This window comes from Chanodichthys erythropterus, chromosome 7 (assembly GCF_024489055.1).
Source record: "Chanodichthys erythropterus isolate Z2021 chromosome 7, ASM2448905v1, whole genome shotgun sequence".
Classification (NCBI taxonomy): domain Eukaryota; kingdom Metazoa; phylum Chordata; class Actinopteri; order Cypriniformes; family Xenocyprididae; genus Chanodichthys; species Chanodichthys erythropterus.
The window spans coordinates 6,258,790-6,279,417 of NC_090227.1; the positions used below are offsets into that span (position 1 = coordinate 6,258,790).

At 41.0% G+C, this 20,628-nt stretch overlaps 1 protein-coding gene across 1 annotated transcript in view; it reads left to right on the forward strand.

Moving 5' to 3' along the window:
• The first annotated feature begins 207 nt into the window (after nucleotides 1–207).
• cdon (cell adhesion associated, oncogene regulated) overlaps nucleotides 208–20,628 on the forward strand; it is a 46,147-nt gene continuing 25,726 nt past the window's right edge. Inside the window, exons 1-7 of the mRNA XM_067389714.1 lie at nucleotides 208–612; nucleotides 15,550–15,689; nucleotides 16,404–16,682; nucleotides 17,446–17,592; nucleotides 17,689–17,832; nucleotides 18,125–18,415; nucleotides 18,860–19,129. Of these exons, the coding sequence (XP_067245815.1) occupies nucleotides 15,617–15,689; nucleotides 16,404–16,682; nucleotides 17,446–17,592; nucleotides 17,689–17,832; nucleotides 18,125–18,415; nucleotides 18,860–19,129 (1,204 nt within the window). The 5' untranslated portion in view covers nucleotides 208–612; nucleotides 15,550–15,616. The remainder of the gene's footprint in view (nucleotides 613–15,549; nucleotides 15,690–16,403; nucleotides 16,683–17,445; nucleotides 17,593–17,688; nucleotides 17,833–18,124; nucleotides 18,416–18,859; nucleotides 19,130–20,628) is intronic.

A 20,628-nucleotide genomic window follows, 5' to 3' on the forward strand; every position in this document is an offset into this window, starting at 1 on the left:
GTTAAAACCAAACATATATAAATATGCAAATAAATAGTGAAGTGAAAATAATTCCAGACAGACAAATGCAGGCTGACGATGATAGGAGTGAGTAGTGTGGGTGTAGGCGGCGGGTATGTTGCTAATATTCATTAAGTACACACACACACACACACACACACAGAGGCAGTAGGGCAACCCCCTGCATACTGAGGCTCTGCCCTGCTGCTGTAGGGCTGGAACATTCCTGCTCTGACGAGCTGCTGAGCAATATGATCCCCTCTCTCTCTCCGTGTGTGTAGAAAAAGACAGTAGTAGTAGAGAGAGAGAGAGTGAACTTGTGCAGGGAGAAGAGAAGACATAGTGAAACAGTTAGACGAGTAGGGTTCACTTACTACGAACTTCACCGGGATCTGAAGGTTTGAGTACGTACTTTGACTCGGCGGCGGTCACGCGTCTGTACGTCCTGGACAGAAAGTGAGCGAAACGGCATATCGTTACTCCTTTTTCCCCCCGTTGTTTTGCACTTTGCGCCCGCGTCTAATGGAGGGCCCCGTACGGATCTGCCATCAAGAGAATGTGTTTCACTGCTAGAGTGTCCGGCTGCCCGCAGCTTTTGCCCTCCTGTAAAAGGTAAGGATATCTGGTCTTCACACACCGCCACTGCGTGAAGAGCTTCTTCCGCTGAAGAGTGTAACAGTGCGAAGAGTTCATGTGTATTCACTTATTTATTCTGCACGAGACGCAGCTGTCTGCACTGCAAACATTATAGATGAGGAGAAAGTGTAAAGTGCCAAGTGTTAAATATTATTTTAGTTCTGGAATCTTTTCCCCCTCAGAACGTTTAGATGAAAACAAAGTTTTACACCAAAATCGACTTCACTGTAAACTGTGTAGATGTCAAAGTGTGATGTATAGGTATAAAGTTCCAAATGAGAAAGTTTTGTTTTGGCATACATAAACAACCCTCTTTCCTAAATGTAAAGAGTGTACAAACAAAGTTTAAAGTGTAAAAATCAAGTTTCAAGAGTTAAAACAAACTTTTTGAGTGTTATAGGGTGTATTACAGAAGTGTAAAGAGTGAGTTTAAAGACTTGAAGCAAAGTATTTGTAAAGTTGTATAAAATTTAGAAACAAAAATGTAAAAAAAGTGCATAAATAAAACAAAAATTAAAGAAATGTTAATGTTTATGAACAAAGTTTCAACTTCAATTTGAAGTGAGGTTTTGAGTGTAAACACAAGTTTACAGAGTGTAAGTTTAATTTTTTTTTTTATGTTAGAATGTACTAAGACCGTGTTGCCCGAGTGTAAAGTGTTTTGAAAGTTTCTAGAGTCAGACTGTTCAAACTGCTGCTGTGTAAAAGAGGCAAGCATAAAAAAAAAATCTATCCCATGAATGAAACCACTTAAGTTTTCCTAAGTCAGTGCCTTTAATCATTACTGCAACCGTATGAACACAACATGATGTTCTTGTTGGCCTTTGGGGCGCTCAGATTTATCTATGAAAACATGTAACTATTGGAAATGTTTTCCTCTGTGACAAGTCTATTGTTTGTATTGTTAGTGTGACCAAAAGCTCTAGTTTGTGTGTGTATAGGGAAGTTTTGGCTTTTGAATGCATATTTTTGTGTGCATAATCACTAAACGTAACACTGCTTTTTGTTGGCATTCAGTTGACATCCATACCTTATGTAACAAATGTATTTGTAATTGTAAGTCTGGAAAGAAGGTATTTCTTCACCTCTATTGCAGCTTGATTATCGCTATTTTTTGATGAAAACAAACCCCACAATATGTATTAGTCAGACCACAAACACTCGGCTCTTTGAAATGAGATACCTGTGAGACAGAACCCATGGGTTTCTGGAAAATAAATAGCACTAGAACGAAAGACAATAAAATTGAAAAATTAAGAGAATCCGCAGAATTGGTTATTTTAGAGTTGAATTTTAATTGTGATTTAAGGAAACGTGTCTATTTATAAAAAACTCTCAGCTAAAAGATCAAACTCTCTGTAGAGTTTACCCAAATTCATATTAAACGTCTCATAATTGTCACAGTGTAATAGATTGTCTTATATTTGAGGGGTTGTCATATCTTTGGTAACTGAATAGGCTTTTGTAGATTATTAAAAAAAAAAAGATTGTTTATTTGCATACTGATGTTTATGATTCCACGAGCAGATAGAGGTTTGTATCTCTGTATTGTTCCTCCTGTGGGCGTAATGATTCTTTTGATCTTCTGCTTCTAAAGAGGCGTAAATGGATGCCTACATGTGGCATGTGAGTGGCTTTTGTGTGATCAGAGAGGTTAGGACAACATGACTGCTGGGTAACAAAGCCCTCATGCTTTCTGCTCCGGAGAGAAAGAGACTGAGAGATCGTCTCAAGATACCAACACAATAAAAGATTTAAAAAGTGCTTCCCAGGAAAAGGCAAGTGTTATGAATGAATGTGACTTTTTTCATTTAAATTTTTTCTACATTCACAGCTTTTTACCAAACCATACATTTAGCTGTGCAGTTATGTTGTGGTATTTTATGGGATAGGCGTAGACAAGGGATGAGAGATTGTAGGACAGCGGAGTGAACTTTTATCATGTCTTTATTTTTGTCCAGGCAGGAATGTTGAGCTTGGTCACGTATAATCCAACTTGTTCTCTTTCACCTGTTGGCTCACATTTTTTTTTCGATGGTCTTCTCAGAATAAAATATGGCGAGAAAGACAACTGTGCTGATGGGTTAAACATATGCTTATCATCTCATCATAAGCATAATCACTACACAATAAAATCTCACTTTGCACAGTTGGAGCTGTCTAAATCGTTTCCTGTCGCTCTGGTTAGAGATAAAACAATGTTTAGAGTTTAAAACCACAAATATATACAGCTTGAGTTAAATAGAAAGTGTAATCGAAAGTTTTAGTTTTGTTGTTTTGGTCGTATTATTGATTTGTTCTCAATTTCCATGTGACTGTACAGTTCAGAATGTCACTTTTCCCTTTGGTTTTCGTCTTTTCTGTTACCAGACCTAGTAGAAATGTAATACTTTTTCAGTATTTCAAAACAGTAACTTTCACAGTAAAAACTTTTTCCGAGTAGCGTTGTATTGTGACAAAATGCTACATCACTGTTATATTGAATTGCACACATAGCCGAGTGAGCTGAAATAATAATTAAACATCATGTAGCATTAGAAATTGATTCATTCATTCTAGGGAATCCGTTTGCTCACATAGTAATGTAAATGAACCAATTTAATTTGAGCATTGAATTTTGTAACTATTTTTTTTGAGAAACCCTTATGGCTTTGTTGCCAGAAAAAAAACCCCGTTCTGATAAAATAATTGAATAGTTATATAGATAATACTCCGCCATGTACAAGTATTACTTGTAGGAAATGTGTATCTTTGAATACCTTCATAGTGATGTTTCGCCATCCCTATTATTTTTTTATCAGCTCAAAAAGAGAAGGATGAAAAGGAAGTTTTCCGGTCCTCTTCCTCTATCACCTTTGATCATTTATTGATAGTGTTTATTAAGTTCCCACATCTCGGATGAGATCTCTATTTTCTGCCTGCTACAAGAATAATGCCCGTATGCCTCCACTGTTTCAAAAAGACTTTTCTTACATAGGGGCTGCACTTAGAATCTGGAAGAGTTGATGTTCCTGAAAGCAGCGTCCTGAGTTGTTTTCTTTGACTCTTTGGGCCACAGGTGGGCACCTTGTTTAGAGACTCTCAATCTGAGTTTTGTCCTGGAGGGGGTAACAAGAAAGCATTTCATGTTAACTCATCCATTCTTTAGTCGAAGAAATAACGCAGTTAAATTAAGTTCATGTAGTTACGTGAACTTTTAAGTAATGTGAACAAGGATGGTGATGGAAAGTTCAAGGATGGAAAGTTCATTTTTTTGAGTAGGTCACTCTTTTTGCACAACTTAGCATTGACCTTACTAGATATTTTAAATAGAGAAGTACGCATTTTCGGTTGCTTTTGCTTTCCCATTTTGTTTCTTTTCACGTTTGTGATCAAAGCCCTTTTAGCTTCCTAATTAAATGACTTGATGACATTTTGTGATTGTAAAGTCGTGACCCATCAGTGTTCCTTCGTTAATTGCGAGCATTTATAAATCATTAGAATGGAATTGGTTATCCAGTGCAGACTGGTGCTAAACGCTGCAGTTCTATTTAGAGCACTAGAATAATGTTTGGCCGTTTAGAGAGTTCTGGGTAATGATAAACACATGGGGCTGTTGAAAAGGTATGCTAAGTGGCCAATTTGAATGTAAGCATGTGTAATGATTCGGACCTAGTGATGGCCTTTCCAGTCGTTCTGGTGGTCTGTCCTATTTTGTCGCAGTTTATGGGTTGGAAACTGCTTTAGATCAATACGTGTGCAATTACAAACCTTGTCTCAGTAGTAAGGTCTGTGGTTGTTGTGAGAGATCAGTCTGGGGAGGAAGAGGTGGGCGAGTTTTCATAAAAGTGGATTGTGCAATTCAGATGTTTTCTGCTATTTTTTTAGTTCCATCTGTGTGTGTTTGGGCAGTGGGCAGGATAGAATGTAAATGCACATTAAAAATGAGTGATGAATGTGTTTGAGTAGCTTTGAGCAGCAGTCTGGGCGTGTTGGCGTGGGAGACTTGAACGAAAAAGAGAAAGTTGGAGAGTCAGTAAGGGGACACTCAGGCAGTATTTAGAGAGTCATCCTCTGCCCTGACTCTGTTGCCCAACAGATGTTAGGCAGCTTTTTTTTTACCCCCACCCTGGGTAGGGAGGGATGAAAGTGATTTCATAGGGTTGTGTGGTTTGAAGGTTTATTTAGCTTTGGGCTATGAACTTTGCTCTCAGCTCTATTCTGATATTAGCTGTTGGCCATAGTTGGTGAGATTAAATTATATAGTTTTACATTGGGCTGAGTCATGTCGCTGAATACATTTATATTTTAATCTAGTTTGATATATATTTTTTTAATATTTGTAGCCAAAATACACTGTTTTGCTTAATTTTATGAAAGTCATTTTGAGTATTTGGTGGATATTCAATATATTGCCCTGCCCTCATTCCATGCAGACAGGACAGATGTGGTTATGCGGTATAGCAAGCATACCGTCACACTGCATACTTAATCAGCCCCATTCTGATTAGAGGAACCACCAAACAAATTTGAGGTTATTTTTAATTGCAACCGTGACGTCTGACTTCGAATAGGATAAAGGATATTTCATTGAGTTGGAAGATTTCATGATGGTACATTACACATACCATAACTGTAGAGATACTGAGTTGGTCCACCACCCGGAATAATTGCCTTTAATCCCTGAAGTCCAGGTCTCATTAGTTCGGGTTAGCTGACAGCCGCCATCCTTTCTGGAGTGCCGTAGGAACTGGAGAAGGATTACGGCTGGCTGCTTAAGCTTTGCTGTGATTTAAGGCCCTGGTAGTGGTGATGGATACCGTCCAGCAGCTATGTACATTGAGTGAATGGTATATCACACAGGTTTTGCTTCTCGATCAACAGATTGTAACAGATTAGAGCAATTTTTGCTCTAAAAAGATGATCCTAACACAAAGGAATTCAATATACACCAAGGTCGTCTCCCACTGGTCTGAGGAAACAATAAGAATTTGTTTCTCGTGATTCATTGCCCATCAGAGTTTTAATGTCCTTGGAGTTAAACAGAAAATGTAGACCCATCCTTAAAATCTACTCCTTAGATTTTACGCATAATTAATTGGCATACTAAACAGAAAAGCTATACTTTCTGCTCACCTACGAGCCAGATATCAGAATATTTTCCTCATTACATCTTTGCGTCACTGCAAAGACAGAACTAAAATAATTACTTTTCTGAGAGCAAGGAAAAAGTAAATGACAAGAACAGTCTATTCCAATAGTTTAACTTTCAGAGCATCTAAGGTGTACTTTGACTCCTGAATGTAAGCTAACAACACAACTGTACAGGAAGTTTACGCCTATGATGGGTGTTGTCATTTAAACAAATTATGTTTCTTTGTGTGTGGTAGGTCTATGACTAAACATGTTTTTCATTAAAGAATGACTATATTTTCACTGTAATCTTATCTTGTTTTAGCAGATTGTTGAGTTTCTGTGACTTCGCTTTAACAACTTTAACAAGCTTTGTAACATTTACAGATAAGGATATAGCCGTAAAATGAGCGTTTTGCGCTGGGGACACACATGCATCTGTCAAAGCCCCTGACAGGACAAGCCATTACGCTAATGCATTAGCTTGAAGCTTAAAATAAGGAATTCTCATGTTTTGATCAGCTTTGATCATGTATCTTTCATGGAGCTGCTCACTCTATTTTCTTCACTATTTTTAGATGCATTTTGTCCATCAAAATGCGTTATTCAGTGCTGTAAATTGACGCGACTGGCGGAAGTCTTTAGAGAATTAATTTCTCAGGACATTGCATTATATAATTATGCACCAATCATCTTTCCCAATATTTGGGACAATTAGAGAATCCTCACCTTTGGCAATGTTTGAGATGAATTTCTAAACTGTACTCACCGTTGACAGTTCCCACATTTTAAAAAATACAGGAGAGCCCTGACCTTGTGCAGAATGTAGGAAGGGTTTTCTGCATCCTCAGCACCTTCCTGTTTTTAAGATTAATTTCTCTCAGACTTCCTAGACTGACCCTTCTTCACCAGCTCCTGTTCTCAGTCCAGCCCCAAGAGCAGTCAAATTTTTCTTGATTTTTTTTCTACTTGTTTAGTACCAGCCCAGCTACACCGCAGCTTTCTATTTCAAACTCTGCAGCCCATAAGCGACATCTGACATGGGTTTTCTCTACAGCCCAAGCCAGGCAACAGATCTTCAGGACTATATTAAGGCAAAAGCGGCCACGGCTGGCTCCCCCTTGCTCCTGACAAACAGACTGTTTGTTTGGAAGGTCTGCATAACTGACGGATCAGAGCCTGAGGCGCTGTGGGTACTACTACTGCTGTAGTTGCCTGTGGTTGCAAGTGCCATTTTGAGCTTTGCAATGCGGGAAGAGGCAGCCCCTCTGGGGAACCAAGTTAAACGGTCATTTATAGTCTTTTTCAACTGCTTCAGGAAACAGGAATTAATTACAGGGGTTATCCCAAAGAAGGCCCTGCATTGTTATGCCTCTGACCCATCTCTTTAGAACAGCCCAGATTATATTAAGATACAGGATGGGAGATGCATAATATTTATGATTCTGGGACAGACAATCTTCCTGGTCTGTGTCCGTAAAACCTAATCCATTTGTACTCTGAATGAGCCCTTTTATAAGCTTTCCCCATCTACTAAAACCAATGTGCCACCACAGTCCTCCCAGTAGTGGGAAGGTGTATTGCAAATGTACTGAATACAAGCTGTATTATTCTTCTTCTTCTTAATAATAATAATAATATTTTGATATTTTACTAAGGTTATGTTGGTACTGGCACCATCTGATGCCACTGTCCAGAGTCTGCTCACAGCTCGAGGATAAGAAAGCGGCTGAAGCCCAAAATGACTGAGAGTTTAACAATCTGACATGAAGCCAGTGATAGCAATCCAGACAAGCACGTTTGTTGAACTCGCACCACACAATTTGTTTTGTTATTTTGGAAGCGCTAGAAAACATGACCTCTTGGCTTGCAGAGGACTACAAGACAAGACAGATAAACATTTAGACAACCTAAATAGATTCAGTCACAGGCGGTGTTTGGAGTGGATATTTATTTCAGAGCCCTCAAGCTTGTACATACAAGGCAGAGAGTTGGCCTCATGTTTTTTTTGTTTTTTTTTTGGGGTGGGGTTCAACACACTCAGGAAGAATAATTCAGCCTTCACAGCCTCTTAGATCTTATTTGTTTTTGTTCTAGGACACTAATTTTTCAATTCAGAAAAAAACAATGGTCAAAAAGGCACAGTGATATACCCATAACCTAATCAAATATTCATGATGAATCTTGATATGTTTACCTTTTAAAAATTTTCTTGAGTGAGTTTACAGTACATGCCTACTTATGAATTTTATCTCTTACAGTCTTGGATCTTTTAGAGTGACATTCCTGATCTTCATTATTTTCCAGTGATGATTTCAAGTCCTGCTGTCATCTTGTTTTTGTTTTGTGCATGCTCTGAATTGCAGCTTCTAATATATGTCCCTGCTCTTTGAGTGCTTTTGGTCTGAGGCCAAAGACCTATCGTCAGGATACTGAGCAGGACCTGTTGTGTAGCTGTATGTCCAGCTTAGTTGCCATGGTGATGGAGAGGTGATGGAATCCAGGAGGGCGAGGGAGGACTGAATCTAAGCTGAAGCAGAGAGAGAGAGAGAAAGTGAAGAGAGCAGAGATATGCAGACATTAGATGGAAAACCACTAGCTGCCTCCAACTTTTCTGCAGTCATTGTCCTATTGAAAATTAAAGCCTTTCTTTAAAATTGCAAGACTTTTAAATTTGAAAAAGTGTATGTACAGAGAATGCTGTACAGTCCAAATTCAAACCTGCATTTCCCACATGCGCAGCCACAGCTTAACATGTCTGGACCATGTGCAAACAACTAGGCCACAGCTCTGACATGTTACTCTTTTCTCAAGTTAAAGCTTTTGGAATTTGAGTGCTTGGCATCTACTGTAGAAGTCATCTAATGCTCTGCTGACGCTAACCTCCACCCATACACTCTCAGTCTCATTCTAAACTGCTTGCCTGATGAATCAGACACTCTTGGCACAGCCTGTCTATCAACTTTGTCTCTCAGCATACCCTCTGGGCAGACAGAACTGCTGTCTCTCCTGTCTCTAACATTCCACCTTTCCATTAGAATTACCCTTCCTGTGTGCAAACGTCCCCTCGAGGGTTCTAAATAGCTGTGAACTCAGCTGGAAGGATATTCTGTAGCTCCCACAATTCTGTGGGTGTTGTTAGCTATGCGTCTTGCTTTGCCAGAGTTTTGGCTGTGGCCTTCTGTGGTGGGATACCCTGAGATCCATTTCCAGTGTCCGAGACGACCCTATTGAGTTTCAGTTCTCTGCCTAATCCCTGTTGTTGAAAACCTTGGGAAATGGCCCCCTTACCTCTGCACCCATCCTCTCTCACCAACTTGCCTTCCACACTACCTCCTCCTTCTATTCCCAGGCAAACAAGACACCACAGAACAAACTCCAATTAAGAGGGTTCTTCTGTACTGTACTCAGTCTAAGGGTCTCCCTCCCACCCTGTCTCTCCGGGCGATCTGTGTGTGGAGTGTTTGTGACCAAGGCCAAGCAGCCCGAGGCAGGAATTAGCACTGTCTCCCTGGTCTGAGGCCTGGCACTCATGGGAAGGAGGCGGAGGTAGACAGCGTTGTTGCTTCTGAACCCCTCCTCCCCGGGAGGAGAGAGGAGGGAAGGAGATGTGTGTTCTTGGTAAACAGTGCTTTGTTAGAGGTGACTGTCTGATCCCTGGGGCCTCTGTTCTCATTCCTCTCTTCTCTCCTCCCATCTTTCTTTTCTCTGTTCACCACACTGCAGTCTCACAGGCTGTGCCCCGTCACCCCACGAGTATCTCACCCCAAGGTCGTCAGCACTTTGTGGACTCTGATGTGATTTCCTGTCAACAGAGAAACGCTGTGTTTTCATGGCTGGGGAGGCCAGTCCTGCAAAGTAGCATCAAACCCCTGACATAATGGCTCTCTATTGCTGGCTTACTCTTTCACAACGTTAAAGAGAATAGTTGAAAGTTATCCTCTGTTTGCCTTTTCTTTGGCACTACAGCTTTTTACTGATAGGCACTGCCTAACTGTAGTTTGATTCTCATCTCTGTTCACGGTAAAAGAAAGCGCAATTGCTCCAATTTTAATATTTAGTACCTTACAGATGTCTCTGATTCTCTCTCCTGTTCTTCTTCCTCTCTCTCTCTTTTTTAATAATGTCTGCTCCCTTTAATCACTACTCAGTTCAGAGGCCCAGTATTTCCATTCATTAGTCCCATCTGCATGGCCTGGAGCTGCCCTCATTCCTGCCATTTGGACCAATAGTAGCCTGTTATAGCCCCACTCGGGCCATCCATGCTGGGCCTTAGTTCCCACCCCCACTTCCAGTCTCTCAGTCCTTCTCCATCTCCTGCTCTATCTAGCTTGCCAGGTCTCTCTGATTGCACCAAGTCAAGACATTATACTGTCAGTTGACTGGGAGGATTTCAAGCAAGGTTCACACAGTATGAGTTTGTCTGTCAGGCATTATCTGGGGGAATGAGGTGAGGTTTGGCAAGTATTCACCTCCCAATGAATCCCTTTTTTTCCACTGGCCCTCCCTTCCTCACAGTCTCCCTGTTCTTCCTGTCTCACTTTTTTGTCTTTCCCTCTGTTGAGGGGCTTACTGCATTCACTCCCACCTCTCTTTTTGTGTCATATTTTTCTTATTTTATTTTTGTAACCTCTGTACTGCTTTATTTGTTCTCCTTCACCTCTCTCTCTCTGTGGAATGTGTGGAGAGCGGCTCCTCTGTCAGCGTTTGTGGGGGGCAAGTGTGGACAGGTTTAGGATATGGCAGGAGTATCAACCTCACCACATAGGGTCAGATCAGACTATCAGAAAAGATAATCGTTCACTCTTGTGCTCTTCTCCTGGTTTCAAGGTGTCTTCTGTTCTTAGTTTTCCTGTCTCTTTCTCATTATGGTGCCCCTGATGTTTTTGCTTTGTGTATTCTATTTTTAGTTATTTCCCGTAGTCCCAAATGATAATAGCCATACCCCTTATTTGTTTGTATTTGTTCATTTTGTGAATCTTCCACTGCTAGCTTTCTTTGTTTCCTAGCTGTGAAGTTCATGTCTCCAGTGTTGTACCAGTCGTGACCTGTTCTTTAGAGCCCTGTGGGATCTTTTATCCATGTTTATTCAATTTGACAGAGATCTGGGCAGAGGACACTTCAAGCATTGCCTGCAGAGAAAGACTCATCTATTCTTATTCACACCTTTTTTTTTTTTTCTTTTTTTTTTTTTATAAATAGGACTGCAGGTGCCACTTCCTACCCTTTTTATACACACACACACACACACACACACACACACACACACACACACACACACACACACACACACACACACACACACACACACACACACACACACACACACACACACAAACACGCACACACCTAGGGTTTTGTCAGAATGTTCATATTCCTTGCTGTCATTCTGTGTCATTTTCTGCTTACACTGCATCCATCTTGCTGCAAGAGTACCCCAGCATTCCAGCAGAATATTATTCCAGAGGCTATGTGTCATACATATATGAGGGTATCAGAGCCACCTTTTTTTCAGGCATTCTGTGCTACACATGAAATAATGTCTTGAATAGTCTTGGTAAAACTGTAGAAGATATCATTTTTAAGGACCGATGCTTTTAGAAATCCTGAGGAGATGAGTCTGTCTTCCTTCCCTGCACTTTGGCAGGATCTCAGGTATGACCCTGAACTTACTCCCTCATTCCAGAGAGAAAACAGAAAGGAAAAACAGTTTTTGCTCTGACAACTGATAAGGATAGATTTATGATCATCAACTGCCTGTGGGTTTGTTGGACTGCTGTTGGATCAAGCTCTCTGGATGCCTCTCAGAAAAGCAATCAAGTGTGTGTGAATCTTCTCTTCTTGAGAAAGTCCTGACTCAAGGAGAGGTCTTCTGCAACATTTGGAGACTCTAGAGTAGCAAACTGGCCAGAGATCCATCCCCGTAAATCAAATACCCCTACTGTCCAGCATATGTTGTGTTTTGGGATGGGATGCTGGAATGATGGTGGATATATATGGTTTCTAGTTGGTCAAAGCTGGTAATTAGCTGTTCCATACTTTTAGGCAGGCTCTTCCAGGAAGGAATGGATGGCCAAGAGTAAAACTTTCTCAGTAATAGGTTTAAGAACTGCATTAGCATGCATTCTTGCTCGAGTCATCAGTAGTTATAAATAGAGGCACTGTCAGGTTAATGATCTTAATTCTCTCTGTTTGTTAGCTCCTTGCTTCCTTCTGCAATGCTTTCCCTTTGCCCTTAATCTTCTCTTTTTATGTGGCCTGTATGATGAAGATCTTTAGCAGGTATAGGGGACTTCCCTTCCCTTCTGCCATCAGACATGTCTCGGCACTCCGTTACCCGCTCTGTCTCTCTCTCGCTATACTTATATCTCTGTTATTGAAGCCTCTAGACTGCTCTAATTCCCTGCTGTCTCTCTTGCCTGCATCTAGTAGTAGCTGCCTGTCTCTCTCTCTGATGGAGGACAGCAGATATCCTACAAAGTGTCTCTCTGCCCTGAGCCTAGCACATACAGGCGGATGTCAAAAGCATAGAGATAAAACACAGGAATGATGCTTGTGTTTCCTCTTCATGGCAGATCTGTTGCAGAGATAGGAAAAGGCACAGCGTCACTCCTCACACAGATATCTTGATCCAGGGTTATACCACCCCTCCAAGGGTACATACCATCATCTAGGCACACATTCGTACACATGGGCAATGTTGCCCATCTTTGTCTGTGTGTTTCATTCAAGGCTGTCGTTATTGTTGTAATTATATATTATTATTCTGGGAGTGAGAAGATTGTTTCCACTGATGGTATAGCGGCACTGCAGAGGGCTTGTTGGGACTCATGGACAAAGACACATTACACCTAAAATCCTTGGGCTGATGAACCATGTACACACACATGTTTATAGCCTCTGCACACATCTTAAGATCTGCTTTTTTTAAGGCTAACCCTTGTAAAGTTTATATGTAATTTGTTTTCAGAAGTGTGTAGTTTTATTTATGGCCTGTCTGTCTTGCTCCCGTCTTGCCTGTTGTGGTTTATTTTGTGTTTGTCAAGTGCAGACACTGCCCCCCTTTTCTCACCCTGTTTTTTGGGGTGACCACAAGGGGTGGGGCTATGACTAGCAGACACCCGCTGACTTTCTGCTCTCTGGTGACCCTTCACCTCTGGTTTAGAGGGGGCGTGAGCGGGAGGCTGGGAGAGTTTATTATTTCCTGTGTTTCCTACTTCGTCTTCCTCTGAGTGGTCCCGTCGGGGCAGGGGAGATGATATGTATGTATGTGCATGTTTGATGCTTGTAAAGAGTGTTTTAGGTCACATTGTAGCTAAAATACATGTTGGTAAGGTAAGATTCTTTAAAATGCAACAATTAACTAAATTTTTACGTGTAACACTCAAAAGCCAAAGTCTGCGCCACAATGTTAAGGTGTTGTGGGTAGTTGACAAGGCATTGCAGTGTGGTTGCTAATATGTTCTTGTGTTTTTTTTTTTGTTTTTTTTTAACACAATGCTGTGAGGTGTTTGGGGTGCTATGAATGGTTGCTAGGGCATTGTTATGTGGATTGTAGGGTGGTGTGGTTGCCAGGTGGTTGACAAAAGAGTCCACTCTCAAGTTTGGTCTCAAGATAAAACTTGTACTTCATTGTAAGTTTATAGGATATTTTTTTATTATTATTATTTTTTTTTAATTTTGCTCCTTTATTGTCCAATTAATAGGACACTTATTTTCAACAGTGCATATTTTGAACTATCATGTCTTTAGCACACTAATATTAGCTAATAATGATGCTTGCCAGCAAGCAATGCTAAAGAAAAATGTTGTAGAGAAATAAGCAACACAGTAGAAGGTATTAGTATGCTTGAGTGTGAGTAAATTTGAGCGTGTGTGTCCTGTCAAAGGCCTGTTCAGCTCTAATGGTCCCACCCAGACATCACCCCTTTAATTTGACCCAGTCGAGTGGCCTGTCCTTTGGGGTGATGTTGGGCCGGGCACAGAGCACCATGGCACCCACAGTGTGAATATCACAGCTGGGTGGCCATTGTCCGCCAGCCCCTGGCCCAAACTACACTCAAAGACCAGGAGCCTGTGATCAAAGGCCCTCCGGATTAACACAGCCCAGATACAGAGGACTGGCGCTAGGGGAGGGATGGGTTCAAAAGCAAAGAGGAATGCTCCTAATTACGCTCCTTTCACTCCTTTCCATGTCTCACCCTTTGGGCGCTCCCCTTGTCTTCCTTTTAGGGCGTTTGAGATTGTTTGTGAGTGTGTGAACTCCATGTGTAGACTCTTCAGGCTACAGTGAGTCTGTGAGAAAGCAGTGCACTGTGACAGGATAGTGATATTAAGAGTAGACCACAAGCAGACCCCTCAAATGCAGTCCATCAGAGATGGGCAGAAATGAAGGGGGCAAAAGAGAGCAAGGGAGAAGAAGGACTGCTGGTTGAGGATGGGTGAGGGGGCATAGAGGTTCAGGAATTTCTGTTTCACTGGAGAAGCACTCTGTGGGAATGGGTCGTAGATCAGCAGAAAGAAATTTCTCTTTGGGGGACGGCTGTGCAAGATCAAGGCTTGTATAAGGGATGTGTCATAAAGATTATTGAAAGAATTGTTTAGGATTAACTGTAAAATGGTTGGTGTTGTAATTCCTACAAGCTGGAATCCTCAGCCAGCTACAGATGAAAGATAAAACAGTGCAACTCTGTATCTATATAAAGAGTAGGCCTATATGTGGGTAGCTTAGCTTAGTATTAAACTTCTGCATACTTTATCCCTCACCATTTGTGCTATGTTCATGGATGTTAGTTTTTGTGCTTCTTTTTGAGGAGAGGTGTGCTATGGCCTTTCTTAGTGACCAGACTGGTGAATAATAATATGAGCAAAAAAAATCCCATAGACTTGCATTGAAGGAGCGACCAAAATAAAATCTTGGAAGTAGGGCTGCACAATTAATCGAATTTCTAATCTTGATTACAATTATGGGTGGCACAATTGCGTAATCATTCAAAGGCTCGATTACCAAAAAAAAAAAAAAAAAAAAATCCACAAGATGTTTTTCTTTCTTCCTGCAGGTTATCTTAAGGTTTTTTTCCCATTGTTTTAATTTTAGTTTCCATATAACATCATAATACCATGCATATTTTTTTACTTTTTTTTTATTTCAAGAAGAAACCAGACCAATGAATATTTGACATTTGAGGCCTAATTCTATATAAAAGTTCTTTCAGGAAGAGTGTTTTCAGCTTATTTTCGTATAAAAAAAAATATGGCACGCAGTTGCTTCAAACAATGGTATGAAGCTATTCAAAACATCATTCAATGTAAATTGTGATAATCGTACTTAATAATCACAATTACAATTTCAAGCAAATAATCAACAATTATGATTTTTGTCATAAGCGTGCAGCCATACTTGGAGGAGTTTGATTCGGGCCAGTTAGCATTCGCCCACAACATCCTATTAATCACTTAGTTAAAACCACTTAGAACAACCCTAATTTAATATGGACATTGTTTTATTAGTTATTTCGTTCATTCTTTCTACTAGCGCTATTCTTTCTGCTAGCAATAGTTCTCACAGCTCAAATGACACAGTTTACCTTATTTAAATACATTTTACAGGATTATGAAGATTTTCCTCCACAATCAACACACAATGTGGCAAAAGTCTGCATATTGCATGTTTGGCTAGTAACAGCCTTTGTTGTCATTATTGTTGAATGAACCATGTTATTAATCTGCCTTTTCTGTCATTGTATTGGCCATGACTGTTTTTTTATTTTAACATTTCTGAATTGTCTTTATGTGTTTCAGGTGTGGAGTGTGTGTGGAGGGGGTGTGTGTTAGGCCCCAGGTTAGTGCACAGAGGTGAAACAGCGTCATGGAGGACGGTGGCCTGAGATTATTGTCCGCTGTGCTGTGTGTGTGCCATACCCTCCTCCTCAACTGCCCATGTGAGTAACACAATAATAATAATTAAAAAAACGTTAGCGCACACCTATTAACACACTCAGGCAATTGGAATTGAAATGGCGTACAATAGCCTTGTTTCCACACAGAACAATTTGTCCCAGGAACTTATTTTCCCCCAGACGTGTTGCTGTCTGTGTTTCCATCGCAGTCTAAAATACAGTGAAGAAAAATCCGGTGGCACAACTTTTCAGTTCCCTCTTGATTCCGTCCTCCACATATATGCTTAATAAAGCCTGAACCTTATTGTCGGTCCATCTGTTGTATTTTTAAACTCCAATGTTGATTCCAATAGCAAACAACTTTTACTGCACACACCGCAACAGACGTTTAAAAATGGTGGTTAAAATAAAATTCTGCATTGAGCCAACCAATCATAATGCTGCGTGAACTCAACCAATCAGCATGTTCAGCATCCCACCCCCGAAAGTTCCTGAACTGAAAAAGTACTACCTCGAGAGCAGGGACTTTTTGAGAGGAAAATTTTTTTCCCGGAACTTTATTTTGACCCTGGTTCCTGAGGTCAAAACACACAGAGTACCACCCCAAAGTCCCTTGTTTATGGGGAAACTTCCTGCGTTGGAAACGGGGCTATTGATCCAAACTAGTTTTCTTAGCTGGCTTGAAGGAAGAATATTTATGGATTATGATTTGTTGATCTGTTTCCTTTCTTTGCTTTCTTTGTCTCGCTTCTTCAGCTGTTCTGTCTCTCTCTTTTCGTGTGGAGCCTCTCTCTGTGGTTCAGAAGCAGGGCGAAGCAGTCCACCTGCGTTGTACAGCACGTCCAGCTACAGCCAGACTTAGCTGGCTCTTTCAGGGTCGACCGCTAGACTCCAGCCACCAGTCTGGAGTGGAACTTAGTCCAGGCTCCCTCTCGCTGTCATCCCTCCAACCGGCTCTCACAGGTTCCTACCAGTGCTTGGCTCACTCAGAGACAGGCTCCATCATCAGCCGGCATGCACGAGTGCTCATTGCAGGTAGGCGCATATAATCACACGCATAGTATGCTGGCAAATACACTCTCAGCACAGCAGTAAGAGCAACACTCCTACAAGAATGCACTTCAAAGAGGTTGCTGGTGAAGAAAGGCAGGAAGTATCAGAAGGCGGATTTCTCGAGCCATTAACACTGTTAGAATGGCCAACCATAGATGAGTGTTGGAAGGGAAGGAAATGAGTCTTTCTTTTTAGTCTGGCACTTATCCAGACACCTCTTCAGCAGTATCCTTAATGAGCCCAGGGGCTTCCTGTGTCGTACTGAGAGCTGATGCCGGGAAGGGCGCCCTATCGGACGCAACCCCTGTGCAGTCGACCCAGGGCCTGATCAGGGTTGCAGATAAGGCTGCATTATTCAGTGGAAAGCACATGTTCTCTGCCACTCACAATCCAATATAAACACCTCATTGACAGAAGGTCTTTGTGTGAAGTGCTGCTGCTACGAATGAATATACCAGTTTATTACACAGCTCTCATAAATGTTTGATTCTGGTTGGCCAGTTTCCAAATTTTTTGGTTCGATATCCTGTATAATGATTGCAGAAATGTATAATTGACAGTCTGTCTAATGACTCTCATATCACTCCAAAGCTTCCTTCTTCAACTCTAAATTTACCTCATAGGTAGTCATCTAAAAAGCAGGATAATGTTCAATCAACTTGTCATCTTGCAAAATAAACCCCTTCAGATTTCTTTTGCACATTATTGTGAGGTGATTGAGTGCTCTTTTGATTTCTACATGCAGATATTGAGGAGTTTCCGGAGACCCATCGTAGATCATTTACTGTAAATAAGGGAGACACTGCTGTTATCGAATGCCCACTCCCTCAAAGCAATCCACCTGCTTTGCCACGCTTCCGGATACGGGGGAAATGGCTTGAACAGTCTACAGGTACAGGCGAGACAGGAACAAATGCCAAACCCTCCAGAAGCACATGAAGATACAATTGAACATCTCGAAAGTTTGTTTCTTTTGTCTATTTTTCAGACGAATATTTAATCCTGCCCTCCGGGAACCTTCAGATTGTGTCAGTGTCTTCAGATCATCAGGGCATGTATAAGTGTGGTGCTTATAATCCTCTAACCCGAGAGACTCAAGTAGAGGCTCATGGCACTAAACTCATAGTCAAAGGTTGGTTGAGCAAACTCTATTAGTTTTATCTCTAGGTATAGGTATATTTGAGAGCTATACTTCTGGTTTTCCACATAGTTCATACTCTTTATAAATTATGCTACTGTAAAAATCAACATCTATATATTCCGAGAAATGTATTTTTCTATACTTTGATATTGGGTGTGTACTGTAAATTAAAATTGTATATAATATCTCTGAAAGAATGAATAATTATGTATTTAGTGGAACAATCTTGCAAATATGATGGGAAGATGACTATTGAAACTATTGCACTCTTTCTTTCATGTAGATTCAGAAGGCTCTTCACCTGTAAGGATTGTCTATCCCATCACTCCTAGCAAACTTACAGCACACCAATCTGGATCTCTGACCCTTGAGTGTGTCGTATCAGGAAGCCTTTCTTCTAAAGTCAAATGGATTAAAGATGGGGCAGAGCTTTCATTGAGCTCCAAATGGATGTTGTTGCATAGCAACCTGGTTTTGAATGACATTCAAATGAGTGACGGAGGACATTACTGCTGCTCTGTTCTGACTGACCGTGGAGCTGTGGTCAGTGTCAACTACACTGTGAATGTGCTTGGTAAGGAATTATTATTAAAATCTCATCATGTTACCAAGGTTTAGGGCAGCAAAGTCCATGTAGTTCAGGTTCTTCTCAAGTTCCTCAACCATTTTAATGGTCTCTACATGAAGGGCCTGAATTATTCTTTTTCAACTGGGAAAGTCAGAATTTCCTACTTGGGAAATATGCAAAAAATTATGTAAAACTTGGACACTTGGACATATTTGCTCAATGATAAAACCTGTTTAGCAAATGTGTGTACAAATGTGTGTACACAGAAAATGGTAGCATTGCCATTTTTGTTTCTTTATGCATAATTTCTGAGCAATGAACAACAGAATTATCGGATGACGGTAATATTAAGAAGGAATGTCCCACATTCCAGCAGTAGTAGTTCATGTGGAGTAGCTGTATTATTTCATTATGTGTATAATAACTCCAGCACGCTTCTCCTCTTTACAGCGCAAGTAAGTGTCCTGCAAGGTTTGTCAGATCAGGCCGTGACTGTGGGCTCCTCTGTGAGATTTACCTGTGCTGCCAGTGGTAGTCCAACCCCGAACATCACATGGCTCCACAACTCCGCCCCTCTTTCTTCTTCATCCCGGCTTCAAATCTCTGGCCTCTCCCTTCATATATCTTCAGTAATGGTTCAAGATCAGGGAATCTACCAGTGCCTGTTTGACAATGGTATTAGCTCTGCACAATCGGCGGGAAGACTCAGTGTTCAGTCAGGTAAGACGACACTCCAATGTACCCTATGCAAAACACCCTAGCAAAAACTTGGCAACTACCCAGAACACCCCTAGAGCTGTTGTGATGGGTTTCATTATGCAGAAGATACAGGTTTACTGTACAGTGAGTTGGGACAGTATATCCTTTCAGCAGGGCAGAGAGTTTAGCTGGAGTTTGGTTGGAGAAGGGGGAGTTGGGGTGGGTGTATTTGGCTGGCAATGCGAAGGCTGTGAGAGTGAGCTTTGTGCGTGCTGTTGGGGATAAGCTCTTGGACAGCGGAATGTAAGGAGTAACTACACAAGGTTATGACGAGGACCAGACCACCCAGCTGTCAACATCACACACAACTAGCCCTATATTTATTAATACACATCTCTCACACACACAGCCCTCCCCTGCCCTCCTCCGAGGCTATTCCTCAGCCTTGCTCTGTCTCAAAACGTGATTGATAAGCTTAGAGATATGCAGACTTCAGAATAGATAAAACATGACGGAGGTCTTTTCCAAATGTTGGCTTGTATCACTTTTTTCCTGGCTCAGCTACAAGGGTGATTTATTTTATGCTGATAAAATTCAGGTCAGTGTAAAAGCAGAGTTGTTTATGTTTAACGGCAAGATTTGAGATAGATATGTGATCCGGAGGCTGCTGGAAAAGGAATAAACAGCATTAGACGTGATAAGCTATTTTGCGTAGAATGCTGATTAGACTTGTGTTCTTAAAGACCCCATGAAATGTCTAGTTTAATTTCCTGTTCTTGACACTGTTTAATTTCCTTGTTCTTTTGTTGTAGGCTTTGTTTTATAGGCTTTAGTTTGTCACAACCATGAACTGTGATTTGCTACTTGATGTTGCTATTCAAAGGCAAAGGGAGGGGCATAATCATTCTAGAGAGCATTTGATTACAGACATTTGTATATGCCCCTGTGAACAAGATGAGTCATCAATATTTTTTGTTTGTTTTCCTAACAGAAAAATTAATTAATTTTGAGGCCTCTAATGAGCTTGGCTCTGCCCAGGCAGAAGCCTTCCCAAGAGTGGGTGAGTCGGGATGATGTACAGCCCGAGCGCAGTCTGAAGCCTGACTGTTACTCTCAAACTTGCTTTCTGTGTCTCTGCCTCTCCCTTGTAATGTTTATATTATACCCTGCACGCCAATCCATAAAGATCATGCGCATGTGAGTCACAAAGGATAAAGACTTACTGTACAGAGAAAGAGACAAGATCAAAGCGTCTGAATAATATTTACTGTATCTTGCTTTCATTAGTGGTATTTGCCAAGGCACGCATCACTATTACTATTGTTCGTACTTACGATTAGGGATTTGAACAAACCAGTACTGTTTGTGCCATGGAATAATATGGAATAATACACCAAATTGCCTGGTAGATGATAGAATGGTTGAAAAAAGAAATGACTGTGGCCAGTCCCAAATACCCACACTTGTGATCTTTGTACTTGAACACTTTTTTAACATACATGCAGTGTTTAGGCCCAAGA